Source organism: Corythoichthys intestinalis, chromosome 1 (assembly GCF_030265065.1).
Source record: "Corythoichthys intestinalis isolate RoL2023-P3 chromosome 1, ASM3026506v1, whole genome shotgun sequence".
NCBI classification, from domain to species: domain Eukaryota; kingdom Metazoa; phylum Chordata; class Actinopteri; order Syngnathiformes; family Syngnathidae; genus Corythoichthys; species Corythoichthys intestinalis.
The window spans coordinates 75,731,300-75,745,375 of NC_080395.1; the positions used below are offsets into that span (position 1 = coordinate 75,731,300).

The following is a 14,076-nucleotide window of genomic DNA, read 5'->3' on the forward strand; positions in this document are numbered from 1 at the left end:
AAAAAAAAAAAAAAAAAGCCACATGGCAAAATCCATTTTGCCACATGGCAAATACAGTACCACTTTTGGTTCTCGCTGTCGCTCTGTTTTTAACTGCAACCTGAGGTTTTGGCTTTAGAGTGATCTTGGGGAAAATGACGAAATATGCGGCAAGTTTGAACACGTCTGTTTTGGAATGTGTAGCTCATTAAGCACTCGTTTCTACGTTGGAAATCATGTATTATAGTTACAGTATAATGTTTAACCATATCACTTTTAGATTGTCAAACAGCAGTATTCACAGAATACAACCTGTTTTGTTCAAAATGGTTTAAATGCAGTTTGATTTTCAAACAAATATCCTCTGACTTTTGGCCAATCAGCTACTCTCAGACATGGTGCTGTGTACATGCGTGGGAGGAGATACTTTACCTGGGGAGACATGAAACACTTCCTCCTCCACCCTGTCTGTTCCAGGTAGGAGAGAAGAACCACGGATAATAACAACAAATATTATCTTCATTTTTGTCCAAGAATTTGAATCATTTTTTTCCTCAGTGGAGAAAAGGTAAAGTCTCTGTTTACCCATTCTTAATTGTCTACATGTAAATATAACAGCGTATGAACCACGAATTGGAATAAAATGTTTGGATGAAATTTGTTGATGCCAGAAATGTAATAACTATATAATCCAGAAACGCAATAACTATATAATCCAATGGAGGGAAAGAAATGTTGTCACGTCTAATTAAGGACTCAAATGTTAATACATAATGTCGCCACATCAAAAGTGGTGGTGAGTGCTCACGCATACACGCCTTTCTGTACAATTGCTTCGTTCTAAAGTTTTAGGTTTTGAAGTTGACTCTTGCTACAACCATCATTATAAATCGTCATTTGCTTTTTTAACTCCTTTTCCGCACAGATACCGTAGTTAGTCACACGGATCGTTAAAATGCTCTTTTTAGTCGTGCAGTCAACGTGAGAGCTTTCACATCTTGATGTCTGAAACACCTCCACATTTGTGAGAACATCTTGATAGTCATTCCTTGGCTCATATCAATTGTAAGTGGGCGTCAGCGGCTGGTGTCATCGCTTCACACGGCAGCATTCCGTCATATAATAAATAAATAAATAAATAAACAAACAAACAAATAAATAAATAACACTACCCATAATATATTTTATTGTCTCAAATAACCATAAAAGAAAATGACTGAAACGTCAAGACAATTTCGTGTTTTTTTCTCAATGGGGATGCCATAATAATCATTATTTTCCTTTTAGTTAATTAATGTAATAGTCAACACATATCATCAACGTGGTTGTTTGCATGACGCAAGGACTCAGGATAATGTGTGTCATCATAGAATATATTCTGTGGATTGGGTAAATACGGAAATCCCTTTTTCTTAACGTCTTAAAATGGATCTACTGGGTATTAATCATCATCATTATTATTATTATTATTACTATTATAATAATAATAATAATAATTATTATTAAATATTCATCGTGAATCGTTTCGGCAGGCTTACATGTGCCATCCGACGTCGTTGGTAGTAACCGATCATGCGTGTCTAAGCAACAACGCAGGCGGTTATAAACCTGTGGGCACACATGCTGTTAACACAGTACAGTTGGGGAATAGATCTGGTTGGAGTAAAGCTGAGAGCCTATAATAGCTACGCAATGGAGTGTCAGGCGGTTGGAAGCTCCGTTCACCAGGAGACAACAGAGGGCAATGGTAAAAGCGCATTTTAAAAATGATAATTATTTTATTTATTAATTTTAGAATAAAATCTCCGGTGTGCGTGTGAGCGCGCGGTGGAGGAGACGGCGGTCGGGGATTTTTACTATCGCTCTTTTCGATACCTCATCGCGAACTGTCGACCTAAGGAAAAACGTTATATCAACTTCCGAGTCAGCACACTATATATTTCCCGAAAACGGTTGACATCAAATATGGAAGAATCGTTCAATTATTTTGGAGTGGGAGGGAGTCCACGTTTGATATATTCTGCGCGCTTACAAATCACAACGCATTTACAGTAGCCTATCAACACTTTCTGTTCCATGCGGTCGTGCATACTCATCACTAGGAAGGCAGCTCAAGTGAAAATGGATTTTATTTGTATTCATAATCATGTTTTAGGAATAATTCTAACCCAGGGTCATTTAATGTTCTTTTCGCTTACGTCTCATGTTTAGCCTTATATTGTTTAGTGCAGGGGTCGGCAACCCAAATTGTTGAAAGAGCCATATTGAACCAAAACAAAAAACAAATATCTGGAGCTGCAAAAATCTAAAAGCCTTCAATAAGCCTAATAATGAAGGCAACACATGCTGTATGCTCTATGCTGCATCTGTATTAGCTATATTAGCCTATTATTAAAATGACTAAGTTGGCTAAAAATTAGTGCTGTCAAAATTATCGCGTTTTGGGTGGTAATTATTCATTCATTCATTCATTTTCCATGCCGCTTTTCCTCACGAGGGTCGCGGAGGTGCTGGAGCCTATCCCAGCTAACTCGGGGCAGTAGGCAGGGGACACCCTGAACTAGTTGCCAGCCAATTGCAGGGCACAAGGAGACATACAACCATTCACGCACACACTCATACCTACGGACAATTTAGAGTGTTCAATCAGCCTACCATGCATGTTTTTGGGATGTGGGAGGAAACCAGAGTTCCCGGAGGAAACCCACGCAGGCACGGGAAGAACATGCAAACTCCACACAGGAAGGCCGAAGCCCGGGATTGAACCCTTGATCTTAGAAATGTGAGGCAGACGTGCTAACCACTCAGCCACCGTGCCGCCGGGTGGTACTTAATTTTTTAAAATTCATCACGATAAAATATTTGACGCATTTAACGCATGTGCGGAATGACCCGCTTATGCATTGCCTCAAACCGATTACAATGACGCCGTTTTTCGCACATTGAGAGCTAAGAGGCAGAGAAAGGCGAGTGGACACAGGCGTTCATTGGACCGCGCCGTTTATTGGCATAAGCTTCGGCAACTACTTCACAACAAACATAAGTATCATTTAGTGAAAGCACAACAAAAAAAATATTCCTATTTCTCAAAAAAAATAAAATAAAATAAATGTTCACAAAAAGAAAAGCGCTTCAATCTGTATTAATGAGGACTTATTCTCACACAGTTAAACAACCATGCAAAGAGAACTGGCATTCCCAATCAAAATAGCCATGCAAAATACACATAAAACTTACTCAGACTTTGGTCAAACGCTATTCAAACATTTCGTTTAGCTCAACAAATACACTGGTTGGCAATATTTAGTCACAATAAACAAACTATCAGAGGTCTCGTACGTTGTGAAGCTAGCACTCAAATGACAGTGAAGTACAGGAAACAGAGAACTACACCGTCAGTCGAGGGACAAAACACACTCATTGGCTTGATTTCTAAGTAATTTGAAACTCGCCATTGACACCTTGTGGTGTATTTCAATCACTACCTTATGTAGTTAAAGACGGCAGGGAGCCCATGTGACGTCACCGCTCGGCGACGTCCACAATGGCAAGCTACTAGTTAATTTTTTTATTTAAATTTTTACAAATTTTATTAAAACAAAAACATTAAAAGGAGTTTTAATATAAATTTAGTATAACTTGTACTAACATTTATCTTTTAAGAACTACAAGTCTTTCGATCCGTGAATCCCTTCAACAGAAAGAATGTTAGTAGTGTTAATGCCATCTTGTGGATTTATTGTTATAAAAAACAAATACAGTACTTATGTACAATGTATTAAATGTATATATCCGTCTTGTGTCTTATCTTTCCATTCCAAAAATAATTTACAGAAAAATATGGCATATTTTAGAGCTGGTTTGAATTGCAATTAATTACGATTAATTAATTTTTAAGCTGTGAGTAACTCAATTAAAAATTTTAATCGTTTGACAGCTCTACTAAAAATACATAATTTTGATGATTTAATGTTTACTTTCCCTGCACTGCATCCAATGCACCACATGACTATGTTGTATGATTCCACCTCAAGTTTAACTTCTTATAATATTAATGAATTGTTTCATTGTTTTTATGAAATTAAAGAAATATAATAAAGAAATCCAATTTTTGACGTCATTTTTATTTTGAGGTTTCGATAAACAACTAAATGGAACGTGCATAACATGCCCCTTATTTGGGCATTTCTTTGATTTTCTTTATTAACTCGGTTTTGTTTTTTAAGTCTGCAAATAGGTGTTCTGATATATCTGAATGTCTCCTTCATGTACCCACCATCTGTGAATGGTTTTCCACGCTTTATTATCTCCCAGGTTGCAACAAAACTTGCAGCAGCAGTGGAGTTTGGCGATGCAATCCACTTCTTAAATCTATTTTTGCGCTCCTCTGAGTTCTTCAGATGTAACGGAATCACACTTGTCCTCCCACTCCCAACTGGGTACTCGGCTTCAAATGTAGCATGCCTTCCCTGGAAATGTTTTTCCACATGACTCTTTTTGTTATTTGACAACATCTCGCCACAGAGTAAACATTCAGCCAAACCTTCCACGTTGGCAATGAATGCAAATGATTCTGTCCAAGAAACGTTGAATCCTCTGTTCTCCTCAATTATTTTTCTCTTTTTTCCTTTCGGATCCATGGCCCATCAGACAGCTGCCAGTTTGTTTACAATAGCCACCTGGCTGGTATCCAGCCCTGCTGATAGAAACGTGTGTCGCAGGCTATGACGCAAATCTTCGTTGACAGAAATGTTGAAATTTGATATTTATTCTACACATTTTTACAGCATTGGCAAATGTTAAGACTGTTTGTGTCATTTTGTCCTTCTACAGAGACCATATCAAAAGCAAAAATATATTTCCCTCCGCCATCTTTTTTCATTTTCAAACATATTTGAAAATGCTCCAGGGAGCCACTAGGGCAGCGCTAAAGAGCCGCATGCAGCTCTCAAAACATGGGTTGCTGACCCCGGGTTTGGTGTCTAAACAATATTAGTATTTCGATTTCATGAATTCAATAAATTGCAGAGAAAATGGAATTATGTTTTGTATAGCAACCAGAGGTAGGTAGAGTATCCAAAATGTTTTACTCAAGCGAGAGTAGCGTTACCCCTAAATAATTTTCAAGGGCGTAGGTTTGCATTGGGACAAATCACATTTAGTTGCAGTTGTATTCATAGCCAGTTCGCTAAAAGACAGCAGCAAATGTGCTACTTCAATTTGCGACAAGAGTAGTTTACCGCAGTTAACTGCCTAACAGGTAAAGAGTAAAGTTGAACCATTTTAATTCACAATTCATGGGAATAGGCGACCAAACAAATATCAACGCAGAGTTAAAAATGAACAACAATGATGGGCTGTTCATCTGGCACTAACATCAAAAGCAGGTGGGAAGATGTCATTTGCACCGTCGACGATATAATAGGCACACGCACCGTAATATTGATGCTGCATTCATGTGTAATTGAAAATAATATTCTCTATTACAGTGTATCGCAAAAGTGAGTACACCACTCGCATTTCTGCAGATATTTAAGTATATCTTTTCATGGGACAACACTAACAAAATGACACTTTGACACAATGAAAAGTAATCTGTGTGCAGCTTATATAAAAGAGGTAATTTATTTTCCCTTCAAAATACAGCCATTAATATCTAAACCCCTGGCAACAAAAGTGAGTACACACCTTAGAAACTGCGTACGTCCCTAAATGTCCATATTGAGTACTGCTTGTCATTTTCCCTCTAAAATGTCATGTGACTCGTTATAGACAAAATGACACTTTGACACAATGAAAAGTAGTCTGTGTGCAGCATATATAAAAGAGTTAATTTATTTTCCCGTCAAAATAACTCAAAATATAGCTATCAATATCTAAACCCTTGGCAACAAAAGTGAGTACACCCTTTAGAAACTGCGTACGTCCCTAAATGTCCAAATTGAGTACTGCTTGTCATTTTCCCTCTAAAATGTCATGTGACTCGTTACAGACAAAATGACACTTTGACACAATGAAAAGTAGTCTGTGTGCAGCTTATATAAAAGAGTTAATTTATTTTCCCGTCAAAATAACTCAAAATATAGCCATTAATATCTAAACCCTTGGCAACAAAAGTGAGTACACCCCTTAGAAATTACGTACATCCCTAAATGAAAGCCCACCCGTCTCATCAGACCATAGGACATGGTTCCAGTAATCCATGTGCTTTGTTGACATGTCTTCAGCAAACTGTTTGCGGGCTTTCTTGTGTACCATCTTCAGAAGAGAGCTGGGGTGACAGCCATGCACACCAATTTGATGAAGAGTGCGGCATATGGTCTGAGCACTAATAGGCCACCTTTTCAATCTCTGCAGCAATGCTGACAGCACTCCTGTAACGAATCACATGACATTTTAGAGGGAAAATGACAAGCAGTACTCAATTTGGACATTTAGGGATGTACGTAGTTTCTAAAGGGTGTACTCACTTTTTTTGCCAGGGGTTTAAATATTAATGGCTATATTTTGAGGGGAAAATAAACTAACTCTATTATATAAACTGCACAAAGACTACTTTTCATTGTGTTAAAGTCTCATTTTATCAGTGTTGTCCCATGAAAAGATATACTTTAATATCTGCATAAATGCGAGGGGTGTACTCACTTTTGTGACACACTGTACATGTTGTCTATAAAAAGTGCCAAACAGTCACTCAACTTGAGATGTATCGTTAGAGCATTAAAACAGGCTACGCATCTTTGTAGCAACCATGTTTTTATCCCACATTACAACTTTACGACACATCAGAACGATCAGAACTTGGGAACTAAGACCTCCCGACACACATGAATGCAGTATATCTCCCTAAGGTGCTTCGCGGAACTGTCAACTCATATGCCTATCACAGCCAAAGTCACATGCGTAAAATACCGTATTAAGGAGCCATGTGCAGATTGTGTATCTTGACTGAAAAGGGTAATATGTCCATATTAAAAAGGTACATTTTGTAGATTATGCTATGTAAATTTAAAACTCCGTTTTTTTTGACTGGTGAAATTTACTGGGGCACTGCATATCAGTACTGGGGCATGCGCTCCAGTGAAATATGTCTGGCGACGCCCTTGTGTTGGGGGAGGGTTTATGGTGCTTATGGCTCCTGGGGAAAAAAAACTGTTCATCAGTCTATTTGTCCTACTTCTTAGACACCTGCAGCGACAGCAGTCATGCGAACTCTGTATTAGTCTGTGATTGATCAACATTCCTACCCTCACTTAAGGTCACGAGCTGTGGGCGTAAGAGAAAGAGCAAAATCCCGGTGTAGATATTTTCATTTATTCAGATATAATGACACATATTTGTTTATCGCACTTGGTTTATTCATTTTCATATTGCTTGGCATATTCCCTGGGTAGCTACAGGAACTGTTGCTAAAGAAAACATTGGGAGCATCTTAGCTTCTTCCTGCAACAAAGCGTGTTGGGCTGATTATTTGTGGTGGATATTGCAGAGCTGCAAATGGCCCTAACGGGGTTAATTTGTGGGCTGACAAAACCCTGCTTATTTGGATATGCTTAATAAAAGTGTATATGTGTTGGGGGTCGAGACAGAATCTTCTCAAAGGCATCATGCTGCACTTGAGAACTTTTTGCTCCTAAATTATGTGATGTCATCTTCCGTTCTTTAAAGAGAATTAAAAAACCTGGGAAAGGGAAAGTCAACTGTGGCTATCTTTGCCTCGACATTTTTCTCTTCAAGTGGTTGAATATGAGTTGACGTCACGGGCTCAAGAAGCCAGATGAGGAGGCTCGGAGATCCCTTCAGGATACCTCCTGATGTGGCACGGGCACGTCTGGTCGCAGCAGGCAGAGTGACAACCTCAGTTGAGAAGAAATTGACTGGTGGATATTTATAAAGACACAGAAAATGGGGCTTTGGTGTAAAAGCATTTTGGAAGGCATAGACTATTTATCTACCTGGGTTCATTAGATGACATCAGCAGTTCTGTTACCGGGTGCTTCACACATTCATTTATTTTGGTGTCCCTCCCTGTTAAGACCAACATTAGGCAAGTTTTTGTTAAGCTAATATGTTTGCTTTCCATTGATGTCCCGTGTCACATTGAGTACTGTGCATTTTAGCCCATGCGTGAGTAGTTTGGAGTTTAATCAAGCGAACAGTATACCAATAAAGTAGTATTTAAATGCATACATGTGCATTTGCTGTGGTTTAGTACAATACGTTTATAGGTTTTTACCATTTTTTTCCCCGCGACTTCCACAACCCCTCTGCCAGTCGCTGTTTAATCTGACTGGGAGTGAATTCGCTCGGCTTCATCTCCGCTAGAACCCGGTCCCCTTGCCTGTCTCTCGCTCGATTCCACGTTGCAAAAGAAAAGACTGAGTCTCAGTTTAGATGTCGGGGAAATTGAAATAGCCTTTTGTAGAGCTTTACTAGATTGAGCGAGAACAAAATATTTTGTTGTTGTTGTTGTGAACCACACTTCCACACAAATGTATATCGAGATCTCATTTAGCTTCTCAATTGGAGATCTGTTTTTCGAGTGTCCCAAACTTCCAAGAAAGCATATATTGTATATACGTTTCTCAGGCCGTGACGTGTGTCTACGTCCACCGAACAGAATACTATGACGACGACAGTGCCCACTGCCGCCAGTGTAGTGCAGTGCAGTAGTGCAGTGCAGTAGTGCAGTGTAATGCAGTATCCGCTCTGGGTGCACAATCTGCTCGGAGCTCGGAGGGCCTGCGCTTGACAGTGATGTTCGGTTATTCTCACGGTATGATTGGCCGAAGAGTCGAAATGCACGCCCAGAGCCGTGCTCTCCTGTAAAATGCCTGTTTAAAAGTGTGACAGTTCTTCTTGAGAGTCGTAGTAATGCCTTCGCTTAAAAATGCCAGTTTAAAAATGCCTATGTAAAGCGATTGATGGTCGATAGTCGCACTTATCCCACTCAGATGGTCCCAGTTGCGACCTCAAAGCGTTCCAAGCGAATGTAAACAATGAAGATGGTTGATAGCGACAATGATTTGTTTTTTATTTTGGCCATTTAAAGACATTTTGACCTCCAGCAAACCTGCCTTTTCATAAGCAATCGAAAAGTGGAGGAAAAATGATGGTTGAGATAAATTGCACACACTGTAACTGCCTTCTTTAGTTACATCCTTGCTGAAAGGCAATATAAAAAAAATTAATTCATTTAGCTAATTTGGTGTATGAAAAAAAAAAAAAAACATGGCGCCAAACTTCATAATTGTGTCATCAATACATTGTGTTGAGCGCCATTTTGTCGAGTGACATCAGATTAAAGCAACTGGTGAAGTGGTACTATTTTTTCCCCGCCACTTCAATTTCCCAGTTCGAGTGGCGTTGCAATTATATTTTTCCTGGTCGGAGCTTGGAAAAGTCTGACTTCCCACATTCCCCAAATGCTACACGAGCGTTGTTGTGACGTCATCAGCAGGTGCAGGCACCTTCACCGGGAACGCACCCAACCACGGGCGTGGGCGGATCTAAAAAAATATTTCAGGGGTGGCCGGAGGGGGGGGGGGCAGCACATATTTGAGGGGTATTATACATCATGGACTCTTTAATACATCATAACACAATCAGTTTCAATTTACCTAAAGAATAAAAAAAATACAAATTAGTTTATATTTATACAACAATTTTGTTGATGAAACATCAGATTTAAAAAAAAACTTACACACATGGGAAATTGAAATTCTAATGTTCTTTGCATTTTGATCGAATTACATTCAATTGTGCTTAACTAATTGATATAATACAAAAATAATCAACTAATAGACATCATATTGATCCACATGGACTAATTGTTATACCACTTGTGGATCTGCCCCTGCCCATGAGGTTTCAGAATCGGCACCTTTAGAACTGAATTTCTCAAGCCTCCGGGGTTGTAGAACCAATGCCAAAGCAAAGGGCGTTAAAATAATAACATTTGAAAAATGAAATAAAAATGAATTATATACATGTGTATTTTACTTTTACATTTAGTGTGTGATGATCACTCAGCACAGACCTTCAGCACATCACATGAGTGACACAACCAGACACTGCTACGATGCAGGCTAACTATACATAAAATGTCACACATTGTGAACATGTGCCGGGAATCATGGCGCATTTTCCTCTCGTTCTCGTGTCGTCGGACGAAAACTGGCATTGGGCTCGTTATGTTTTAGTCACCCAATACACGATTTTAGCTTGTTATTCTCTTGTCATTGTCATGAAAAAGTGTTTGAAATATTTTCATTATCTTCATCGTCGACGAAAACAACACTGGATACAACCATTTTCAATGTTGAATTATAGGCCTACATAGTTAACTGTACAGCTAAAACGAATACTCGAGTAGTTCGAGTTGAAACTTTGATCCAAGTATTTTATTCACCTTTAGGAATCGTTTAATTTTGCCAGCTCTAAGCATCACGTTTTGCCCGGATTACTTTTGATGGGGGACAACGCGCTGACATTTCGCATCTAACTCTCTATACGTCTTCTAAAGCCGCCGAGTCTGCCATTTCACATCTAGTTCTATATACATGTGATATCTACTGTAGCATCATGTTGCTATAGTTTGTAGCAACTGGGCGTTGTTTGTGGCGTCTGCCGGCCGCAATCAGGTGTTATTCGCCGACAGCCGCTACAAACTATGCCAACGTTGCTACAAACTAAGCCCGCATGATGCTAAGGTGATAGCGTCTGATGCGTCTCATAGATATCACATGTATATAAAACTAGATGGGAAATGACAGACCCTGTGGCGTCAGCACATGTATATAGAACTAGATGCGAAATGACAGACTCGCCGGCGTTGGTAAACAGCCGCCATCTTAAAGCAGTAGACTTCTCAGCGCTAATTAATAAGGTTAACGTTACTGTACCTTGCTAACGTTACATTAGCCCTGCGGTGGGCTAGGTTTCTATTAATGACGACTACTTTTGTTATGTCGCTAACGTGTGTTACATAAAGGCTTTATTTAATCTGTAAACCACAGCGCTGTAGAGTGATGAGTGTATAAAATAAAAACATAATGAAGCTAACTGTCAATTTTAGCTCAGTAGTCATTGCTGGATAAAACACTAAGTAGCATTGGTGCCTAATGTGCTCCAATACAGCAGGTATCATACATTTATTTTGAACACTGCAAAAATTCAAAATCATATCAGTACTTACAATTTAGACCAACTTAAGACTTAACTAGAACTTAAAAATAGCTTGACCAAAAAATGGAAATTCAATTGAAACACGTAGGGGAAAAAAACCTTTTAAGTGATGTGTGTTATCAAGCATAATGGCATTTTTAGGTAAGAAATAAGATTTTTTTTTAGAATCTAGAAGTTTTTTTGAGTGAAAGCCGTGATTTATTTATTTATTTTTCCTAGTCACATCTGAGATGTATATTTTGGCTGTTTTCAACAATTAACATAGAAAATAAAGAAATTGATTGTCTGAAAATGGTTCAATATTAGGTGCAATGTCTTGTTTTCCCATGTGTGTAATTGCTTTTTACCTTAAAAAATATATATTACCGTACCGTACCAATTACTGTATTTTTCGGGCAAAAAAGTCACAGTTTTTTTATAGTTTGGCTGGGGGTGCGAGTACCGACTTATGCGTGAAATTATTAACACATTATTATATAATTTCACGTTATTTTGGAGTTTTGGCATGACACTGATGGTTTGGTAATATGTTCCGTTAACATACTGGCCACGTTCGCATTTCGTTGTTTATGCATCATGTAATGTTATCATACTGTACACTTATTCAGCATGTTGTTCTCTATTGTATTTTTATTCTAAATTTCCTTTCAAGATGACATATGTTCTATGTGTTGAATTTTATCAAGTAAATTTCCCCCGAAAATGCGACTTATACTGTGGTATGGTATGGTATGTGGTGTGACTTATATAGTTTTTTTCCTCATCATTGCACATTTTTGGGCTGGTGCGACTTATACTCAGGTTATAGTTCGAAAAATACGGTACTCGATTAATCGATAGAATTTTCAGTCGAATACTCAATTACTAAAATATTCGATAGCTGCCCTTGTTAACGGTAACCATAACCAGTTAACATACACATTTCACATAAGATATATTTTTATATTGACTACAAAAATAATAATAATAATACAAGTTTAAATAGTTCCAAACTGAAAAGCATCTCTTGAAATACTGCAAAAATAAATACTGTAGTGTTTCAATGACTTTAACACATTTCTTGATGTGAAAATATAAAATAAATAAACTTCAAAAAGTGTTCCCACTCTGCGCCATTTCTTAGTAGTGATCAACAATCAACAACAACCGTAATGTCAGTTGTTTGTTTAGGCACATTACCTCTACCGCCCCCTGGATTAGAGAAGGATTTACGCCGACATGGATTTTTTTTCCTATTCACTTAAACGTACGCGCGCCTGACAGCATTATATTCACAGAACACTCCTGTAGGTCATTGCGTCTTTGTGGCATTCACAGGCGCAAAGACTTTTGGGTACACCATCTGACTAGCATCCATGACTTTACATAGTTGGTGAATTCATGACCTACGTGAGTGTTCTATTCATTAATACACAAAACAGTAAGCCTGACTTGATTTGCCTACTAAAGGAAAGTACCTTTTATTTGTTAATTCTCGCTAGCGCCAGAATAAGTTTGAACCGATTAATTAATCATTTGAAATAAAAGTGAGTTGCATAAGATGTTTTAAAGAGCCACACGTCTCTGACCCCTACTCTAAATGGAGTAGATGTATAAAATTAGTCTGCTCCTGGGAATAATTTGTCAATACAGGCTTGTTCATTGAGGAGGTTGAGCAGGCCATCCTGAAGCTCCTCCAGCAAAACATTGTTTCAATGGCATTTAATAGCCCAAGAGGGGAACGTAGCTCAACGAATTGACATATTGATACTTTTCTGAAAAATATCCCACAAAAGCAAATGAGCCATCAACAAACAATTTGGGCCCAATTTACTGTGATAAACTGGCCATACCGGTGCAGCAAGAGTGTGTATTTGACGACGCCCAGAGCGAGTGACAATTTGGTGGACAAAAGGCATACTTTTAATTCACCACTGAAGAGGTCTAAGTGTGCACTCTTTAAAAGGGGATGAGAAACCCGGTTCTGATTGTGTACGAGTGATATCGGTGTAATCATGCGAAAAGAGTCACATTTCCACCAAATTGCTAAAACATGGTTTAAAACCCCCTTTCACTTTGTGTAGCCTTGTGTTGGTCTAAATCGGGATCTGCAATCTGTGGTTCCAAAGCCACATGTAGCTGTTTTATTCCTCCACTGTGGCTCTTTGTGACTTTGGAAATTAACGATTTTAGTGCCATTCACAATGCGAGACTGCTGTGAAATGAAATGAGTCTATCACTAAAAAACAACAAATCCAATGGGAGCAACTGTGTAAATAGCTGATGCTTTGACATTGATAAAATAATCTTTCAAAAAAATGGTTGACCCCCCCCCATCAGATGCAAATCTCTAGAAAAATTATGTAATTCGTTTTTGCTAGGTTTGTGCTGAAAATTTTTCCGTTTGTGCTGCTATCGTTTTTGAGATATTAACAATTCTTTTATACAGTGGGGAGAACAAGTACTGTATTTGATACACTGCCAATGGGAAAACCCATTGGCAGTGTATCAAATACTTGTTCTCCCCACTGTAGGTGAATCTGAGGTCAACCCCCCCCCCTTTGATTAAAAATGTGAAAATTGTGTCAATCGTTTATGCTACGTTTGTGCTGTAAAAATGTTCGTTTGTGCTGCTAGCGATATTAATTCCAAGTGATGACGTCACGCAACCCCCATTTATTGCAAATTGGAACCAAAACGGTGCCATTCATTTATGCTACATTTGTGCTATAAAAATTTATAGATATTGAGATTTTAATTTCGAGTGATGGTGTCAATCGCAGCACCTCCATCGCAGCTGACCAAACGTACCAACTCTCTCAATAACAGAGGGGGTGTCCTAACCACTAGCACAAATTTCGACTTGCAGTCCCCCATTTAATGCAAAATGGACCCGAAGACGTTTGGGAGCACTAGACCAAATGAATCCTT

The 14,076-nt window shown here is 38.5% G+C and overlaps 1 protein-coding gene across 3 annotated transcripts in view; it reads left to right on the plus strand.

The window, feature by feature from the left end:
• Nucleotides 1-421: 421 nt before the first annotated feature.
• The window catches only part of ano1a (anoctamin 1, calcium activated chloride channel a), a 175,523-nt gene continuing 161,868 nt past the window's right edge, over nucleotides 422-14,076 (plus strand). For 2 of the 3 annotated variants that reach the window (XM_057840029.1, XM_057840030.1), the window contains exon 1: nucleotides 1,589-1,726. In XM_057840029.1, the coding sequence (XP_057696012.1) occupies nucleotides 1,600-1,726 (127 nt within the window). In that variant the 5' untranslated portion in view covers nucleotides 1,589-1,599. Of the gene's footprint in view, nucleotides 548-1,588; nucleotides 1,727-14,076 lie in introns of those variants that run through there. The other variant, XM_057840031.1, reaches the window with a different exon arrangement.